This window comes from Cucurbitaria berberidis, assembly GCF_010015615.1.
Source record: "Cucurbitaria berberidis CBS 394.84 unplaced genomic scaffold K460scaffold_1, whole genome shotgun sequence".
Lineage (NCBI taxonomy): Eukaryota > Fungi > Ascomycota > Dothideomycetes > Pleosporales > Cucurbitariaceae > Cucurbitaria > Cucurbitaria berberidis.
Window position 1 is genome coordinate 2829532 of NW_024468935.1, and position 17365 is coordinate 2846896.

The 17365-nt window shown below is 52.1% G+C and overlaps 5 protein-coding genes across 5 annotated transcripts; 3 read left to right on the forward strand and 2 right to left on the reverse strand.

The window, feature by feature from the left end:
- Window positions 1–2703: 2703 nt before the first annotated feature.
- K460DRAFT_361403 (phosphoribosyl pyrophosphokinase) lies at window positions 2704–4675 on the reverse strand. Its single transcript, XM_040932449.1, has 4 exons — window positions 4417–4675; window positions 4318–4369; window positions 3481–4273; window positions 2704–3430 (listed from the first exon to the last, which is right to left on the reverse strand). The coding sequence occupies exons 1-4, from the start codon at window positions 4631–4633 to the stop codon at window positions 2786–2788; spliced, it is 1707 nt and encodes a 568-aa protein (XP_040793202.1). The 5' UTR covers window positions 4634–4675; the 3' UTR covers window positions 2704–2785.
- A 308-nt stretch (window positions 4676–4983) lies between these two features.
- K460DRAFT_274679 (acyl-CoA N-acyltransferase) lies at window positions 4984–5583 on the forward strand (the record flags this gene model as incomplete). Its single annotated transcript, XM_040927974.1, has 1 exon — window positions 4984–5583. The coding sequence occupies one exon, from the start codon at window positions 4984–4986 to the stop codon at window positions 5581–5583; it is 600 nt and encodes a 199-aa protein (XP_040793203.1).
- Window positions 5584–9687: 4104 nt separating this feature from the next.
- K460DRAFT_272648 (uncharacterized protein) lies at window positions 9688–9852 on the forward strand (the record flags this gene model as incomplete). The annotated part of the gene is made up of 1 exon (XM_040927816.1): window positions 9688–9852. One exon carries the CDS (start codon window positions 9688–9690, stop codon window positions 9850–9852), a length of 165 nt encoding a protein of 54 aa, XP_040793204.1.
- A 2273-nt stretch (window positions 9853–12125) lies between these two features.
- On the forward strand, window positions 12126–14864 carry K460DRAFT_400690 (cysteine proteinase; the record flags this gene model as incomplete). Its single annotated transcript, XM_040936349.1, has 4 exons — window positions 12126–12733; window positions 12789–13397; window positions 13445–13760; window positions 13809–14864. 4 exons carry the CDS (start codon window positions 12126–12128, stop codon window positions 14862–14864), a joined length of 2589 nt encoding a protein of 862 aa, XP_040793205.1.
- Window positions 14865–15787: 923 nt separating this feature from the next.
- On the reverse strand, window positions 15788–16975 carry K460DRAFT_361408 (NAD-dependent epimerase/dehydratase-like protein). The gene has a single exon (XM_040932450.1). The coding sequence runs from the start codon at window positions 16883–16885 to the stop codon at window positions 15929–15931; it is 957 nt and encodes a 318-aa protein (XP_040793206.1). The 5' UTR covers window positions 16886–16975; the 3' UTR covers window positions 15788–15928.
- Window positions 16976–17365: the final 390 nt, after the last annotated feature.

The window sequence follows — 17365 nt, forward strand, 5'->3', positions numbered from 1 at the left end:
ACAAAGGATCCCCACGCCCCTTTCGAATGTGTCGTAGCAGAACAGCTCTGTCGTCTCTAATGCCCCTTCTACCTCTGTTACACGTGATTCAACACCCAGATTTGCGTACAGAGCTTAGCCGGGAACTCTATTAGGGGACTGGGCGTTTTTTGTTTGACGACGCTTAGCATTACCAAGCTTCGCTGACCTAAATTTGCGGCTATGTTGATAGTAGTCTATACTCGCTTCGCTTCGCTCTGCTCCTCTCTGCTCCGCTCTGCTCTTCTCTGCTTTGCTCTGCTCCTCTCTGCTTCTCTCCTCTGCAATATTCGTCCTTTTCTCCTGTTCTCCTGTTCGACTCGAGAGTAAGCGGAGGTGGCAAACTTTTTTTTCTCGGGATAACATGTGAGGGAGCGTGTCCGTCGCCTACACTGTACCTTTCAAACGAGATACGCTTTGTCAACATCACTAATTCAAAGTCTAAAGGCTACATGTAGCATGGAAGTACAAGAGGCTGCATAAACACCACTACTACTAAACACTACCTACCATATAAGCTGTGCGGGTATGGGAAGCGAAACTTTAATAGTATGTTTGAGTTTAATAACGTGCAATGTCGCGATAGTCAGTCTACCATACAGAACGAACGCGCAATGTATACATAATGTAACAGCAATTCTATTTTCAATGTCACTCTAAATCTTCAAGTCCACCCACTTGGTAGTGATTATATGTTACAATAGCTCACTAACCACCACCATAGTAGTCTATGAAGAAGAAGAACCCCGAAGAAGTAAACAACAGCATTCGTACTCAATTCTGCAGCAAAGCAGAGCAACTGTGTGGCGGTCAGCCTAGAAATCATAGCTCGATGAAGTGATAACGAACCTCACAGCCTTCCGCCTTGAGTACGAGCCCTAAGCGCGTTCATATTCTGCAACCCAACGATCGTTTGAATCAAAGCAAGGACAAGACCAAGGGCTCCAACGATGACTGTTATGACTGTGTCTCCGTCTGGGCGCCACGCTGTATGGGCATCGACTGGGGCGGCGCTAGTTTCCGTAGCCGCTGCTAGCATCGTAAGCGTGGATGGGAGTGGCGTATCGACTGGGTGGAACGTTGTCAAGGCAGATTGGTGACGTGATGCGAGTCAATTGGGAGATAGTAGAGCTGGCTGCGTATTAGGACAGTGAAGGTGCAACGAACGACACAGCTGCGAATGGCAAGAACCAATACGCGATGGGATGCTGAAGTACGACAGAGCATTGTTAGAGAGAGTAGTCTTTTTAAACATGATTAGGGCAATAGGAAGCAGTGCACCACAGATTTCTTTGACGTGTTAGAGTGAGCCAGATACTGGCTGACATATGGTGTAGCCAAAAACTGGCTAATATAGGGCCAGGAACTGGCTGATATAGGGCCCAAAACTGGCTGATATAGGGTCGGGTGTCGCCAGCGGCACCGACGATCCAATGCCCTCTAGGTGCCTTGTCATTACCTAGGTATTACGCGCGGCGATTGGTTCCATCCCCTGACACTGCCGCGCACTTTTTCTATTATGGTACCAACCCGTAGCCTACGCTCGAGTTCTAGGAGCACAGTGGCGCAAATTAGACTTTACATGGGGCTGTAACATAAAAACCATCGTTTGCAAAACTTCTGCAGGCCGCCTTTTGTCACCCTGCAAGGCGTGAGTGGGATCGACCTCGATAGGACACTGCTTCCGACAATGTAGCGTCCATGGCATTATAACCGATCGCACTGCAGGCGATTTAGATTCACGGGCTGCTGCACAGGGGGCTGAACGAACGTCATCCGGTGAGTAGGTCGCATAGGAGTACTAGTCGTGCAGATACTCCACTCCATCAGGGCTGACTCTGCCCGCCCCATGTGGCGCCTAATCTTGCTAAACGCGAACTTGCCATGCACGAATAGCATGCTTGGCAGCGAGCGCATCGAGGAACACATCGGTACCAGCTAGATAGGAAGAAGTTCCCGCCACGGGTACACCAGCAGCTGCGAAGCGAAACAAAAGATAGAAAGCCAGAGAGACGGAATATGCGATAATGCTTGAAACTTGGACGTGGTTATCATAGATAAGCTAGATTATTTGTTGCATGTAGTTGAGCGTTTAGTTGAGCGTGTAGTAGAGCATGTAATTTTCCGTACGGTTGTCTGTGCGGTTTCTGTGTACTTCAGTGTGTATTTAGCCATGTACTTGGTGTGCAGTCAACTAGGTATATGTATGAGGCTCCCTCCTCGCCCTCCCTCTCTTCAACCTCCGCCAGAGCAAAGGTCGCGAAAGGCAGGACATGTTGGAAAAGAGACGTCAATTCACTCTCCCAACGTTCCGTTAAGAGTTACCCGTACGCAGAAACGGGACTCCTGCAGAGACGGACCTCTGCACCGTTGGTGTACATCTCGCACCGCACCAACGATGGAATGACGATGAGCCATACTTTGTTGGGGACGATGATGTATGATGTATGATGAAATAGAATGGAAAGAGTGGTAAATTAGACAAGATGAGATAAGATGGAACAACGAAAGAGGAAGGTGCATTATAGGGTTTAGAAATAGGTGGTCTTTGAGCCTATACTTACTCTGCTCGTAGCCACACACTCACAGATGGCCTGCCGTCGTAACTTCGTTCTACATACCTATACTTTTCGTGACGCCGTCGCCCGCTCAGGGTTCCAACGTTCCAACTCGAGTAACGCCGTGCCCAATATCAATACCCAAGCGCCTTGCTAATTGCACAATCCAAGTCGAGTCTTTCTCGTCCCTTGCTATGATTACCCCTGGCTCAGTCGTAGTGCATGAACAATTGACTCATGCTTTCTCCATGATGATTTCGCCGAATCGCTTCTGCCAGCAAGTTGTCCACGTTGATGATGACCAGCTTTCCCCGCGCCTGGGCCTGCTTGTACTCTGGAATCGGGAAAGCATTGGTGATGATGATTTTGTCGATGACATCGCAGTTATTCATCTCCTCTAGACAATCGCTTCCAAACAGGCCGTGCGTCGCAAAGCAATAAACCTTCGTAGCCCCACCGCGCTTGACGACGGTCTCCGCCGCAGCGATCCAGGATGCAGACTTGTCCATCATGTCGTCCACAATGAAGACAGGGCGGTCTTTGACGTTGCCTACGAGGGTGACCATTGTTTCGAGTTCGGGGTTCTTGAGGTCTTCTTCTTCATCTTCAGAGGAGGCAGCGGCGTCGTAGGTACCGCCTAGGGCGTGAGAGTGCTCAGTGTCTTTGTTGCGTGTAGAAGAAGCCGTGGATATGAAGGAGGACATCATGTGCGCAGGTACGTCATCATTCTCGCCTTCAGACGGTGGGCGGTTTCGCCAAGTCGAGTGTGAGGTTGCGGACATGGCGGGCGAGGGATGTGTGTCGTCGACGATATGGCCTTGTACTAGACGGCCGTGGATGACATTTCGTGCACGCTGCGAATGTTAGCCAGTCCAATTATCACACAGAACGTAGTTCAACAAACCTCATCAGTATACTCCTCTGCCCCGCTCTCATCTGCGCTTTGGTCTCCAAGCTCTTGCTCCTTGTTATTCTCAAAATCGGTTCGAATCGGCTCTAGAGGTACTTCTGGTTCAATGATGGAGCTTGCTCGCATCGATTTCGATAACGGGCTCCCGACTGCCTCGGAGAGGCCGTTTGTTCGTCGCTGCAGTGTATTTGAGGGCACACGAGTGTTCGGCTTTGGCTTTCCAGCCTCTGCTTTCGAGTCGTTTGTGGGTTTACTGCTAGGTGTGGTGTCTGCGTCGGCGTCCAGAGCAGCTCGGACCAATTCTGGCGTCTCATACGAGCCATCAAGCCTCAGCTGCTCAAACATGGCACTCTCGTTCCAATGCACTGCAGTCCCGGCTCTTCGCCTGTCCGTCGTCACGATACCAAAGCTGAGCTTCAATGCGTCTGCCAGAGATGTAACGCGCTTTGTCCCACCAGGGTTCTTGCTCACCACGACGGCTTCCCTCCAATTTGGCACGTTGACGCGTATCCAGCGAGCGAGGAGTGGTTCGGCGACGAGATTGTCGACCGGGCACTTGAAGAAGCCCTGCATTTGTGAAGCGTGGAGGTCGATGGTCATTACGTGGTTGACGCCGGCGATGTGGAGGAGGTTTGCGACCATGCGGGCTGTGATAGCCCCGCGGTGCTGTTTCTTCTTGGACTGGCGAGAGTAGGGGAAGTATGGCATGACGGCTGTGACTGACTTTGCCGAGCCGCCTTTGCAGGCAGATATCATAATCAGCAGCTCCATGACCGAGTCGTTGATTCTAAGCGATTAGCGATTGAAGCACAAACACGCTGGAATGCCCACTTCTCGCTTCCGCTCTGGACGATAAAGACGTCCTTGTTGCGAATTGATGTGTCTAGACTAGATTAGCGAGTGAAGGAAGCGTATGAACAGTATACTCACGTATTGTGACAGACGTCTCCCCGTTCTTGAACTTGCCCAGCGTTGCGGAGCCTGGCTTCATGCCCAGTCGATCGCACATGCCCTCGACCAGCTTGGGGTGCGAGGACCCGCTGAAGACAATGGCGCCACGCATGGTGGGCGGACCGAGAAGAGTGACGTTTTCGTAGTGAGCAAAGTGTGCTGAGGGCCGTTGAGGCGTGGTAAAATTGCTCGACATTCTAGTTTGGATATATTCGGCGCTCGGAGCTTGGCCGGTCACCACCCCACATCCCAAAGCGGAAGGGTCAACCGGTTCCTGACTCGCGATCGCCAGAGAACAGCCGGGTCCTCGATAAGCGCAATTATCGCATTGCTGATTGCTGGAGTTGGTAAGGGGATATATATATATATATATAAAACACGCAGTCATGGGCTCCTCTACTACTAGACGTGACAAGCTTGCTTTGCTGTCATTCACATGCCCTTCCAAGCTCCTCCCACAAGCCTCCTACAAGCTCTGCTGAGTTGGCACGCGACCACAGCACAGCCAACCCGCCTCAGCCAGTCATGACTCTTACTCAAGGCACGATGCGCATTCGAGCGTGCAGAAAAACCGACCTCCCCGCTATCCGAACCATCCTCGAGTACTACGTTCTCAACACCGTCATCACACTGGCCCTCACGCCTCCAACATGTGATCAAGTCCGCGAGAGCTGGCACAACGCTACGAGCCACGGCCTGCCCTATCTAGTTGCCGTACAAGATGACCCGGACAATGTGCTTGGCTTCGGTTATGCTGGTGAGTTCAGAGGTGGAGGAGGACGAGGAGGCTATCGCCATACCGTTGAGCTCTCCTTGTTCTGCCACCCTGATCATATGAAGAAAGGCATTGGTTCGCGTCTGCTTCAGCAATTGATCGAGATTCTAAAGGCCCCGGAGCGGTTCCCAGACTACGTCAGTGTGTCGAGAAAAGAAGACGACAAGGTTCGCATGCTCCTGGCGTGCATGAGTGTTGACGAGAAGACATGGGGAGGAGGCTTAGGTCTACGGGACTTCTATGTAAAGCATGGCTTCGACGAAGTAGGCCACATGAACAAGGTCGGCCATAAGTTCAACAGGTGGTGCGTAGCTCCTATATATGCACACAAACTAGGTTGGTTGCCTTCGACGCTGACAGTTGGTGGATAGGATCGACACTCTATACCTGCAGCTTTCGCTCTGGTAACTGTATGTTAGTATGATTAGTGACGATTCGTCGTCGTCAGCCTCGTTCTGCTGCAAGCCATGGTCACACAAGCTCACCGCTTGTTTCCTATATTGAATCACCTTGTGACTGGACGTTACTCAACCTGCATATGGCTTCGCCCAGGAAGTCATCCGATTGGCGGCTCATGTTTGGTCTCGCTATAGTCGTCCTGCTTCCCTTCCGCGGGCCAAAACGCCCTCCAATTGATTTTCGACGTCATGATCGAGAAGGCTTCCTTCACCCGAGAACACCAACTAGATCTGCGAGATCAGTCACACAAGCTGCAAGGTACCATCGTCGGTTGCAACCTCGATCCACCAATATACTCATCTCTATATGTTTCGGGCATGCTAAAGTTGGTGGGCGGTATCGGTGTGCTTGTCAGAAGTAGGTAGTTGCTGAGTGGAAATTGATCCACAAGGTCTAGTTTAGCTGTAGATCACCCGCAGCCTCATCGAGCTAGGCATTTGACGTGGATGTCATCATGGTGGCCAGTCATACGCTGAAATTGCAAGGTGGCACTTGAGGCCGAGCGGTGAGTTGGTGCGACGTTCTCAGGTACGTACCCTGATGGCCGATGTGGGAAGACCCATCTGTATGAGATGGAAGTGTAGGAAGGGTCTGCGTGGTACGTGACAAGGCACAAGCGCTGCTGCCCTCTATAGTCGGATGTCTCCGAGCTTGTACTGCTATTGAATGCATCCCAAAGGAGACAAAAGGCGGTCCGTAAGGCAAGCAATCAGAACATCACATTCCACTCTATCCTCCGGATCCGCAAGTGGTGGGTAGAGGCTACCAAGGCTAGTAGTAATGAACACCCTGATTGGTCCCAAGTAGTACGTCCATCACAGACACTAGTATAGGCCCCAAATACCGGCGTCTCGTCTTAGTGCCCTGGCCAAAGACATGCCCCACGGAGATGCTGTACGTGGATTGGCACCGGGAATGACAGAAAACGGCATGCACAGCAGCGGGCGATGTGGCATGCAGGCCAAGGGCCGTGCTAAGAGTAGATGGGTGCGTATCCGAGTACCCGGTTCAAGGTTGTAGGAACAGGATGACGCGGATGGAACGTTGCGCCTTATCACGCGTAGGCGACACTGGCTGTATCTTTGACGACGCTGATGATATAGTCGACAGTGCGGCGTCGTGGGTGGTGTGATTTTGACATTGTCCGTGACAGGGCTGAATCATACCTCGCTTTGATGTTTGGTCAGAGAAGCTCTTGGGAGGGGTGGGTGTTTGACGAGACGAGGCATCTAAGAGAAACGTTGGTCACCCAGAGGGCAAGACCGTATCGGCGACCATTTGATGCATTCGGGAGGCGCATGGTGGATGAACCAGTCGCGTTGCAGCAGTGTCTGGCTGCCATGATCTTGGACCACATACCAGGTATCAGGATCCGGCGGCCCCTCTCCTGTAGCAACTGCCCTTCCTCCGATCGATCGAAGTTATTCAGAAGAAGCATGGACTGCGAAGGGTCGCGTGGAGATAAGACAAGTAAGCTTGGCAGGTGAGATGGGCGATGGAGCTAGCGGAAACGGTAGCAAAGCAGACAGGGGACAACGGCAGCTGTCCACTCCGGGGGAGACGCCGCACGGGCGCCATGATCACAGGCAGAATCGATGGTGACACCGATCTTGCATTCGTGGAACCCGAGCGCCAGGTCCACCGATCCTGTGTAACAAGGGGAATTCAGGCGAGAGTGGCCCGTGAACGGCCTCCAAAGATAGCTCTCTCCAAGTACACTTTGGGACAGTACGTACCCGCCATCCTTGTACACTACAAGGAGACAAGGCAAGGCAGGACTGGGCCTTGAGCGGGCGATATGGTCAAGTCTATCAACCTCACTAGTGCTTTCCAAACTCCTTAGCCATGAGAAATCATTGTAGAAGCTGGAGATGACGCGAGAACTTACAGACGTCTAGACCGACCTAGTGTTATCAAACGGAGTAGTGATGGCGAAGAAGACTTGTTGTATGGGTGACTAGAAACCTTTCCGTACATGGCAAGGTTTCTATCTTGAGAAAAGCTTCATTTGGCTTGACTTGGTTGGGCGGATTCGCATTCTACGAGGATCCCCCCCGAGCTTCTCCTGGTAGCGCGCATCTAGGATCAGGAATGCCTTCAAATTATAGACAAGGGTCCTTTTTTCAATAGACGCGGTTGGCCGTGATTCTACAGATCTATGCAGACGTTCCTCGCTCGATGGGGTAGGTTACATACTGAGCCGGTACGCCATCCTGTTCGTCTCAGAAGCAAGCAACGCCGTCGTATTCGACAGTGGATCTCCCGCACACCCTCTGGCCCTTGGCCGAGGGAGGCTTGCCGCTTTCGCAACAGCATGCGTCCCCAAGGAAGCAGCAGGGGCTTGAGCTAGGCGTGTCGAGCGGCCGGGTTGGGTGTGCGGCGCTGGAGCCAGACGCCGGCGGCGCTCCATGAGATGAGGCTGCATGGAACCGATCGCTGTCGAGCTGAACCAGGTTGGAGGGCGATATCGTGCAGGAGGCGGGACCGGTTCCTCTCACCTGCAGTGCCTAGCTGCGCGTGTTCTGTAACAGGCAACAGGCCGCAGCCGCTACCGGCGGCAGTTTCAAGGCGCAGAGGAGAAAGACGATAGAGGCCAGGGCGAAGGTGTCGCCAGGGTCCGTGTTTGTGCCCCAGTGTGTTGCCATTGCGGAGAGGAGGGCTCACGACAGGCGGGGAGGGCTGCTACTCGAGTGAAGGAATGGCGCAGGGGAGCCCCCGTTTGCTGAGGGGCCGAAATCGCGACCGAGAGCAGAAGCAAAGAAGACAAGGCGAAGTGGAGCAAGCAGGCACCGTGTCTAGAGGCGCATGCATGGCGACGTTTTGGGTTGTCTGTGTCTGTGAATGGCTGACCGCCTAGGGGGGGTTGTCTGTGGTAGCGGCTCGCCTGTCTACCGAGTGGCCCTCCTACGAGCGAGCTGCGGGCGAAGTTGTCATGGTAAGATTCGCAGCGCAGAGGCAAGTTTGTAGAGAAGGTCGTAGAGAGATAGTTTGGAGAGAGAGAGAGAGACAGAGAGAGAATTTCGTAGAAAGAGGCTCGTAGAGAAGCGCGATAGACATGGGGGGGAGGAAGAGGAGGAGGGGAGGAGAGCCAAAACACCAAATTGGCGACGCCCGTCAGTCGGCCCTAAGCTGCCTCGATGGCGCTGGGGCAGCCGCCCACACCTGGATACGCCTTTTTCTCGGTCGCAAAAGGGCTGCAGGGAATGCCATCATGACCCGGCGGGCCTGCAGCACGGTTTCGTGTGACACATAGAATTTCGGCAGCGCTATCCTCGAAGAATATCTCGGAGCTTTCACGTCGCCCTCGACGGACGACTTGCAACAAGGTTTCGCGACCTAGAAATGCTACCATGGCCGCGGCTGCGGAACAGGCAGCCCGTGTTGGACCAGCTCCACCTGGTCGTTCACTTTGGGAGCCTCATATTGGGGGAGTAGCAGAGGCACTTCGCATGCGGCCTCGTCGTGTAACACCCACAGTGTATCTGTTGCTCCATCTGTCCCGCAGCCATCCGCTTTCGACCTTCACCCTCCAGGGCAGCAAGACCGCCAGACGGCTGCACGCTGCTGCGCGTTGTACACTACCGCACTTGGTGGACATGGACTCAGCTCTGGTCGTAGTCCACGTCGCTTCACACTGGGTCCTGGGTCCTCTGGGGATCAGTATAAGACGGACCTAGATCCGCGCTATTAGCGTCTTCAAATTAGCATCCAGCAAGTGTTCTCTCCTTCAGCACCCCTTTGCAGTCCAGTTCTGTCCTGTTCCCTTGTGCAGTCTAGCTTTTGCTTGCTTTTACCACCCGCGATTCAAAATCCACCCTCACCACCCTCGGTGTTGAGCGCCATCCCCACGCCAGTCTCAACCCATCCTCTGCCCTGCCACCCCAAAACCCTGTAAGTCCCAATCATTTCCCCAAAAGTACATATCGAGAGCATCCCCCGAATCCTTTCTCTAACAGGCTTTCAGTCGTTCGTTCTTTCAGAGTCGAGTCCAACACGGTCCCTCTACACAAATTACAATGGCCGCCCCAGCAAACTGCCAACACAACTTCAAGATGATCAAGTCCGACACCACCATCATGCTCTGGAACTGCAACATGTGCCATTCAGGCCCTCATTCCTTCATATATGAGTGCCAGAACTGCAAGCTCAAGACGTGTCGGCCATGCACAGCCAAAGCATAGGTGAGTAAGAACAGCAGTATACCACTGCATCACCTCTCGCCTTGTCCTCCATTCTGGTGCAAGAAGGCCTGTCGCCTGACTGCCAACGCCAGCCGCCCGCTGCCTCTCTTGGAAGAATCCTCCGCAAGATGCAACTTCTTGGTGCTGACTCGCTGGCTGCAGATGAAAGGCACGTGCCTAGTGCACTGATCGCCGGCATCGATCATCCATTCCCGGGATCTTTGGGCATCTAAAATGCACGTCCTCGCTCGCTTCTCATTGGCGACTCTTTCGAATTACAGATGCTTATATGACATGGGTCTATCTCCTTCGGCGTCCATTAGCATTACCACGTTGGCTCTATCGATTTAGCACGGCGTTTCGGCGGTTCGGTTCTGGTGTCACTCGGCGCTCAAGAGCGGCATGTCTTCGAAACGGCTAGCTTTCTTTTATCGGCTTCCCTTTTCTGAGTCGGTGCACAAAAAAGCAGAAGGAGCTCTGCTCCAAAAAGATTTATTTTTGAAGCGGAACGTCAACATACCCCTCGGCAGCATACAAGCCTCTACTGTTGCCGCTCCCCGCTCGTCTCCGCGTTCACAACCCAGTCGGTTTTCTTCCAGGCAGCCTTTTTTCTAGACGACTCATGTATCACCATTTCCCTTTTCCAACTTTGCTATACAACGACCGGTGCGAACCATTACGTCCTAATCTTGTAATCTTTCTTCTACATTATCTGGTACTCCTCGCGTGGTCATCAGGGCCACACCCGGTGTTTACTTCAAGCTATCTGTACATCTGCACGTCTATAGGTGGGATGGCTGTTTCACATACCCCAGGAGGCACAATCTTGGCAGCTCAATAGAGAAGTTCACGTCATCTTTCAGCCTCGACTCATGCAACCAGCCCAAAACTGTTCAGCGAGACATACAGCTTGAACTCACAGCTCATTTTGTCATCCAAAGTATTGCCAACTCAGCGGCGTCGATCAAGGTACTAATACTGTCTGGTCAGGTTTTTCAACTTTGTACGAGCAACTACAACTATCGTCTTCTCCAGACGACACATTATACTCTAACCCAACAGGAACCCCATCAGCGTGGCCGAGCCTCCAGCATAAACCCCGCGTGCCTCCCTCATCTCCGATTGTTGGTCTAGCGGGCAGACAGGCTGACAGCGTCCCCTCTATTTCAACTGACATCGATAGATCCCTCGCACGCATCCTTCAAAGTTATCTTGGTCGAACCCCGTTTTTATCATACGATGTGGGCATCCACTTGCCCAAAGTTACGAGATCCACAGTCGCGTAATGCACAACGCTGGTTTGAGATGCGAATTCGCAAGCACTAAAACAATAACAGTAGCGACCGCTTCAGCGCCGGGACTTTATTCCCAGCCATCGATGCGACCTTCAATAAGATGAGGGATCCTTCCAAGAAGGATTTGATGGTGACAGTCTGGCCTGTCCTATGTGCATGGGGTCTCTGAAGGCATGCAGGGCTGAACGCGTTCGTACTACAACGCCACGAGCCGCGTAAACTCACCTAGCAAAGCGAAAAGTTTGGGAACCTCGAGGTATAGAACCGGCTCTTCCAGATTCCGTCAAGCCTGGAGCGACGAGGGTGGGAGATGGTGGTGGGAGAATGTGACGCGTGTGGTGAGCCTTGGTGGCGACTGCTAGTGTTGCCTAGCCCCCGCCGTCCCTAGCGCACCGCGCCCACCTGCCTTCCTTGGGCAGAACTTCTTTTATCTTTACGGGCTGCATCGGCACTACCCCGTAAGCCACTACCTACTCAACTGATGGTCTTGAGTTTTGATGCACATCTTGATTGATGTGAGACATGTATTATCTTTCTTTCTTTGACAGACACGATCGTTAGTCACCATGTCACCGCAACGAGCAACACGTTTCCATTTCAGCGACGTACGTTAGAACTCAGGTATTGTCAACATCACCACAACATGTGCGACGTACAGTGCTTCCACGGACATCTTCAACATCTGGCGTATCATCTGGTGCCGGTAATATGTTGGGGTCAGCTTGTTCAGCCGCACACTAGGCAGCTACGCGTTTTAGCCCCCAAATTCACCGGTCGTCCATATAAGCAAGACGTCTATCAATTTCAGCTTACTTCCGTCTCGATACTAACTCCTTCTCTCTCTCTCTCTCTATCAGGCAAGCGTGTTAGTCTAATTCTGTCGCAGCTAACTCCTCCAAGATCGTCAGGGATACACTTGTGGGTGATACAAGAACGGCTACAACGTCACATTAGCTAAGCTGCAGGGAAGAAGAAACCATGAGTTCTGTTTCTAGCGACAGTACCGAGATCGGCAGACCCCAAGAAGCCATCAATGAGTTCTGGGAGAACCTCATCACAAAAAAGCCAACCAAGGTTACCAAGGTCTTCCCTTCTAGTTTGTATGCCCATCTGCTTCCTCCGCCACACGAGCCAGGCACCGTTACAGGGAAGAATGCGGCCGAGTCCTATCAAGCAGCGGCCAGTGAATGTCGCGCTCGCGTCAAACGCATTGTGCGAGAGTGCCACCGTACGAACGAGAAATTCACAGATCCAGATTTCGATATCGAAAATCTAGGTGACAAGAACTGCCTCGAAGGATTGCTATATTGGTACAAGGAACGGCCCGTGCCATCGACATCGTCAGTGAGCCCTTCGCGACTTGGCGACGCGTTGTCCACTCTTATTCAAAGCGACGTGCTGGCGCAAAATGCTGCGGTCTTCGACTTCGCTGCCGCGGCTAAACTTCTGGACCCTAATGGTTCTGATGACGAAAACGGTGGCCCGGGATCAGTACATCGCGTGGATTGGATATTTGACAAGCCTCAATTTGAAATCGATGGCTTCACGAGTTCTGATCTTGTGCAGGGTTCCAATGGAGACTGCTGGTAAGTCATTGTGTCGATTCTTAGTATCGTTGAAATAACAAGAATACCTTTCTAGGTTCATAGCTGCGACAGCAACCGTATGTAGCCATCCAGATCTAATCAACAAGGTCTGCGTTGAGAGAGACGAAGAGTGTGGCGTATATGGTTTCGTCTTCTATCGGGATGGTATATGGATCTGGACTGTCGTAGATGATAACCTCTACCTCAATTACAGTGACTTCGATGCCTATGGGGATAGATATGACCCGACAGGCGCAAAGGAGACAAGGTACAAAAAGAACAACCAAACCGGTTCAGAGGCGCTTTACTTTGCCTCATGCGCTGATGAGAATGAGACTTGGCTTCCGCTCCTAGAGAAAGCCTACGCCAAAGTGCATGGCGACTACGACGCTATTGCTGGTGGCTACAGCGGTGAGGCAGTCGAGGATCTTACGGGAGGTGTCACCACCAAGATCTTGACTGATCGCATTTTGAGCCGCGAGCGCCTTTGGAAGGAGTTACTACAGGTCAACAAGCAGTTCCTTTTCTCTGCTTCATCTCCTGGCTCGTACGGAGATGATTCAGATGCTAGAAGAGGTCTCGCTCTGAGCCACGCTTACTCGGTCATCAAGGTAGTTGAAGAAGAGGACGAAGAGGGCAAGAAACACAAACTTGTGCTAATCAGGTATGGTTTCTGTTGTTACATCTCACGATCCTGCTAATTGATGACAGGAATCCCTGGGGCAAGAGAGCAAACGCTGCCATGGGTGAGTGGACTGGTCCTTGGTCGGATGGTTCAAGCCAATGGACGTCCTACTGGATAGAGAAATTAAATCATAAGTTCGGTGACGATGGCCTCTTCTGGATGTCATATGAGGACTTGCTCAAGCGATTCCAGTTGCTTGACCGGACACGGCTCTTTGACCAGGAGTGGACTGTGGTGCAGCATTGGACTAGTGTCTCAGTGGCTTGGGTGACTGGCTATCTGAACACCAAATTCCAAGTCACAATCAAGAAGGCTGGACCAACAGTATTTGTCCTCTGTCAAGTAAGTGCATTCTTGTCAATTGAACTCCGCACGTGCTAAACGGTGTAGCTTGATGACCGCTATTTTCGTGGCCTTGAAGGGAAGTACAACTTCGATCTACACTTTATCTTGCAAAACGAGAATGCCAAAGCTGGAGATCACATCATCCGAGCTCGCGGTGCCTGGTTCGGTAATCGCAGCATCTCTGCTGAAGCCGATCTCGAAATCGGCACATATGAAGTCCTTCCGAAGATCGAAGCTTCTCGTGACGCCGATGCTGCGGATGTACATGAGGTGGTCACCAAGGTAGCGGAGCGTAACCCACAGAAACTCAGGCAAATCGGAATGAACTATGACATTGCCAATGCCAAGGGCATCACAGATACTTCTGATGAACAGAAGAAGAAGAGGGAGCAAAAGAAGAAAGAAGCAGCAGAGAAGAAGAAAAAGGAAAAGGAAGACGAGGAGAAAAACAAGATTGCGTTTGAAGCCTGGAAAAAAGAGGAGATGGCCGAGTACGAGGCATGGAAGAAAGAAAAGAAGGCTCGTGAAGACAAAGAGAAGTCACAGCAGGGGGCCTCCAAAGACGAATCGGGGGATCGCGTGGCGAAGAAAGAGGAAGCTGATACAGTAGCAGCAGCTCATATTGCTGAAAGCATTAGTACCCAGAAGGATGAAGCAGCTGATACATCTACTACTTCGGCCGAACAAGCTAAGCCGGCGGTTGTGGTCGATCTTACGATCAGGGCTAAAGACTCGGAATCCAAGAATGATTCCAACGAGAAGTCTGATGAGCCTAAGTTCCAATTCGATGAGGCCAGCGATGACGACGATGCTGCGCCACGATATCGCGGTCCACCAGCACCCGCATCCGTCGCATCATATGCATACGGCAACAGGTATCCAGGCAGTGCTTACGGCGAAGCTCCTGCGCCCAATCCGCATGCCAACCCTCGTCCCGTCGCAGACAAGGGGCCAAAACCCTGGAACGCTGTGTGCGTGCTGGGCCTGAGGGTTTATAGCCGAGACCCAGAAGTCAGCATCAAGTTGGTTAAACCAAAGGATTTGGAGGAGGGTGCTATCTTGGATATTGATGGAGATACGGCGGCCGGTGCGACGATGTAATGCGTTTTGTAAGATTTAGGTTGCCACATGGATCAGCCTGCTGGGGATTCGTACAGGCGTATTCGGAATAATTTGAACAGATCAGATCATGAGTTGGGATTTGCAAGGCTTAAACTACTAGCTTGACACGCAAGCGAGTCAAAAGGTAATGATCATCCCAGCCCCCTTTCTGGACATGACTCGCAAGTCTATTTTTCCCATCATCGACACACCGTACAATAAATATCTCATTAACCGATCAATCAACTCACGTCGCGGTGCATGCATGACTCAGCGCCCACCACTCAGCCCTTACCCGCCCAGTCGGCGACAAAAAGAAAAAAGTAGCCGAGCTCTCTTCATCCTTCGCGTACCACGTGTTCATCCTTCGGGTACAACGACCCGCTCTCTACACCACTCCGCTTCCGATCGGCAATCCTCACATCCCATCATTTGCTCGAGTCTAGTGTTTGGAAAACTTGTTGAAGACACCAAGGATCCTGCTACTTACTTATCAACCTGACTTACTGCAAAAGCTTGCTCGATCTTGACTCGACAGCGCGGTGGGGTTGCAATATGTTCCGCCCGCAGCCCCCACTCGTGTCAGCGATAAGCAGGCGCAGTGCTGTGTATGGGGCTAGTGCAGGTGGCCTTTTTCTCTCGTGGGATTTCAAGTCATGTCCAATAGTAGGGTTTGAGTTGCATGATGCTTGACTCGGCTCGACACGTGGTATGGAAGGTAGCATGTGGCTGGTTGCTGTACCCGTGCATACGTCTTCCTGGTTGATGGGCCGGCTTGCCGGAGTATATAGGTGATGAATGTGGGCTTTTGGGTATATTTGTATTGGTGTCAACATGCCCTAAAGGTATTCGCTGTGCGATTCTTCGTGAACCTTTTAGGCCTTCCTAGCACTGAGCTCAAATATGATGTGGGCTGCGGAGTATATTTCTCAATGTTCCGAGTCCCCGAGGGTAGTATATCACAAAGGAGAGGCCGTATGGCTATGTAGCCTTAGATGACTTAGTGACCAGCGTCTAAATTTGTCAATTCTCTAGCATGTCCTCTTATTTCAGACTCATCATGCTTATGAAACCTGCTTCACCTCATCGATGAAATCCCGAATCGTCTGCTCCAGGCCTACGTCCTCACTGAACCCAAGCTCCTTTGCCCGGCTCGTATCATACTTTCCCGGCCAGCTCAATACAATCCTTTGAATATTCTCGTCTCTTTTCTCCTTGACCAGAGCCCTGACTTCCTTCCCAGCAACTTTCTCCAGCGCATCGAGAATCTCACCGCTCGTCGCTGTGTAGCCCGGCAACAGCACCTGCCTAAAGTGCCCAAACTTCTCCGCGGGGACCTTGATCGCGTGCACGAGGTTCGTTGCCAGCGCACGCGGAGAAGTCAACCATATACCGATGCTTGGATCACACGGTAGCTCGCTCTCCTTCCCGTGCACAGGCTCTCGGACGATTCCGGAGACAAAAGACGATGCTGCTGCGGTTGGCGCACCAGCTCTTACAAACACGGTTGGCAGGCGGACGGCCCGCCCGTCAATCAAGCCCCTCCTCGAATAGTCGTTGAGCAAGAACTCGATCATGAGTTTCTGTGTGCCGTAGCTGCTTTCAGGCATAGGGACAATGTCCGTCTCCGACGTCAGGTTTTCAACGGCTTTGCGCCCAAACACTGCGCATGATGATGTAAATACCACCTTGATGCCCGGTCTTTTGATTCTAATGACGTCGAGTAGTTGGCGAACGGATTCGAAGTTGACCTTCAGGCCTAGCTCGAGGTTCGCTTCGGCGCCGCTGGACATTATGCCGTGGAGGATGTACACGGCGTCCGGGGCTTGAGCGATGAGGCTCTCGCTTGCCGATACATCCGTGAGGTCTGCTGCCACTGACTGGACATTTTGCGACTTTGTTGGGTTTGGGGGCGCTTTGACATCTGCTAGAATGAGAGAGGTTGATGAGTCGGTTTCGATAAGCTTCTTAGCGAGGATCTGGCCTACGAAGCCACCCGCGCCGGTGATGAGAACCTTCATCTTGGATCTTAAAAATAAACTGTCTGTTGGGGTTGTAAAGCACCTTACGAGAGGAATGAGCACGCATGATAGTTACGAGCTGCGTCGCTGCTTATGATGGTGTGTACATCGGCGCGAAGACCGACACATGGTGGGGTGGAAGTGTGGGGAAACGGCGCACGGGCCGAAGTCTGTCTAAGATTCTTCCTCAAGTCGGGGGTTTCTCACTACCACATCAGTCTCTTGGTATTTTTATCTTGTTTCTGCGTGAAGCTTGCATGTAATTTTTTTTTCAAAGCTTGTGCGAGTATCATCTCGTTACGTCCATCGGCTCGATGCCAGCCTCCTGCACCCCAGGCATCGTCAAAGGCAGGCTACGGTCTAGTGTTCAGGCGAGAACCCACTTCGCCAAATAACAGCTCAATCCTAGTGCTATAAGTTACCTTCCTTGATGGAGTCGAAGCCCGCTTGAAGGTCGCACTTGCACAAACATGAGTCAGG

Bases quoted from the DNA above. Each gene is read 5' to 3' on its own strand.
- K460DRAFT_361403 (XM_040932449.1), bottom strand. From the start codon at position 4,633: ATGTCGAGCAATTTTACCACGCCTCAACGGCCCTCAGCACACTTTGCT. The intron at 4,274-4,317 runs GTGGGCATTCCA...CTAATCGCTTAG, and splicing joins GTCCAGAGCGGAAGCGAGAA to AATCAACGACTCGGTCATGG. The intron at 3,431-3,480 runs GTTTGTTGAACT...TAACATTCGCAG, and splicing joins CAGAGGAGTATACTGATGAG to CGTGCACGAAATGTCATCCA.
- K460DRAFT_361408 (XM_040932450.1), bottom strand. From the start codon at position 16,885: ATGAAGGTTCTCATCACCGGCGCGGGTGGCTTCGTAGGCCAGATCCTC.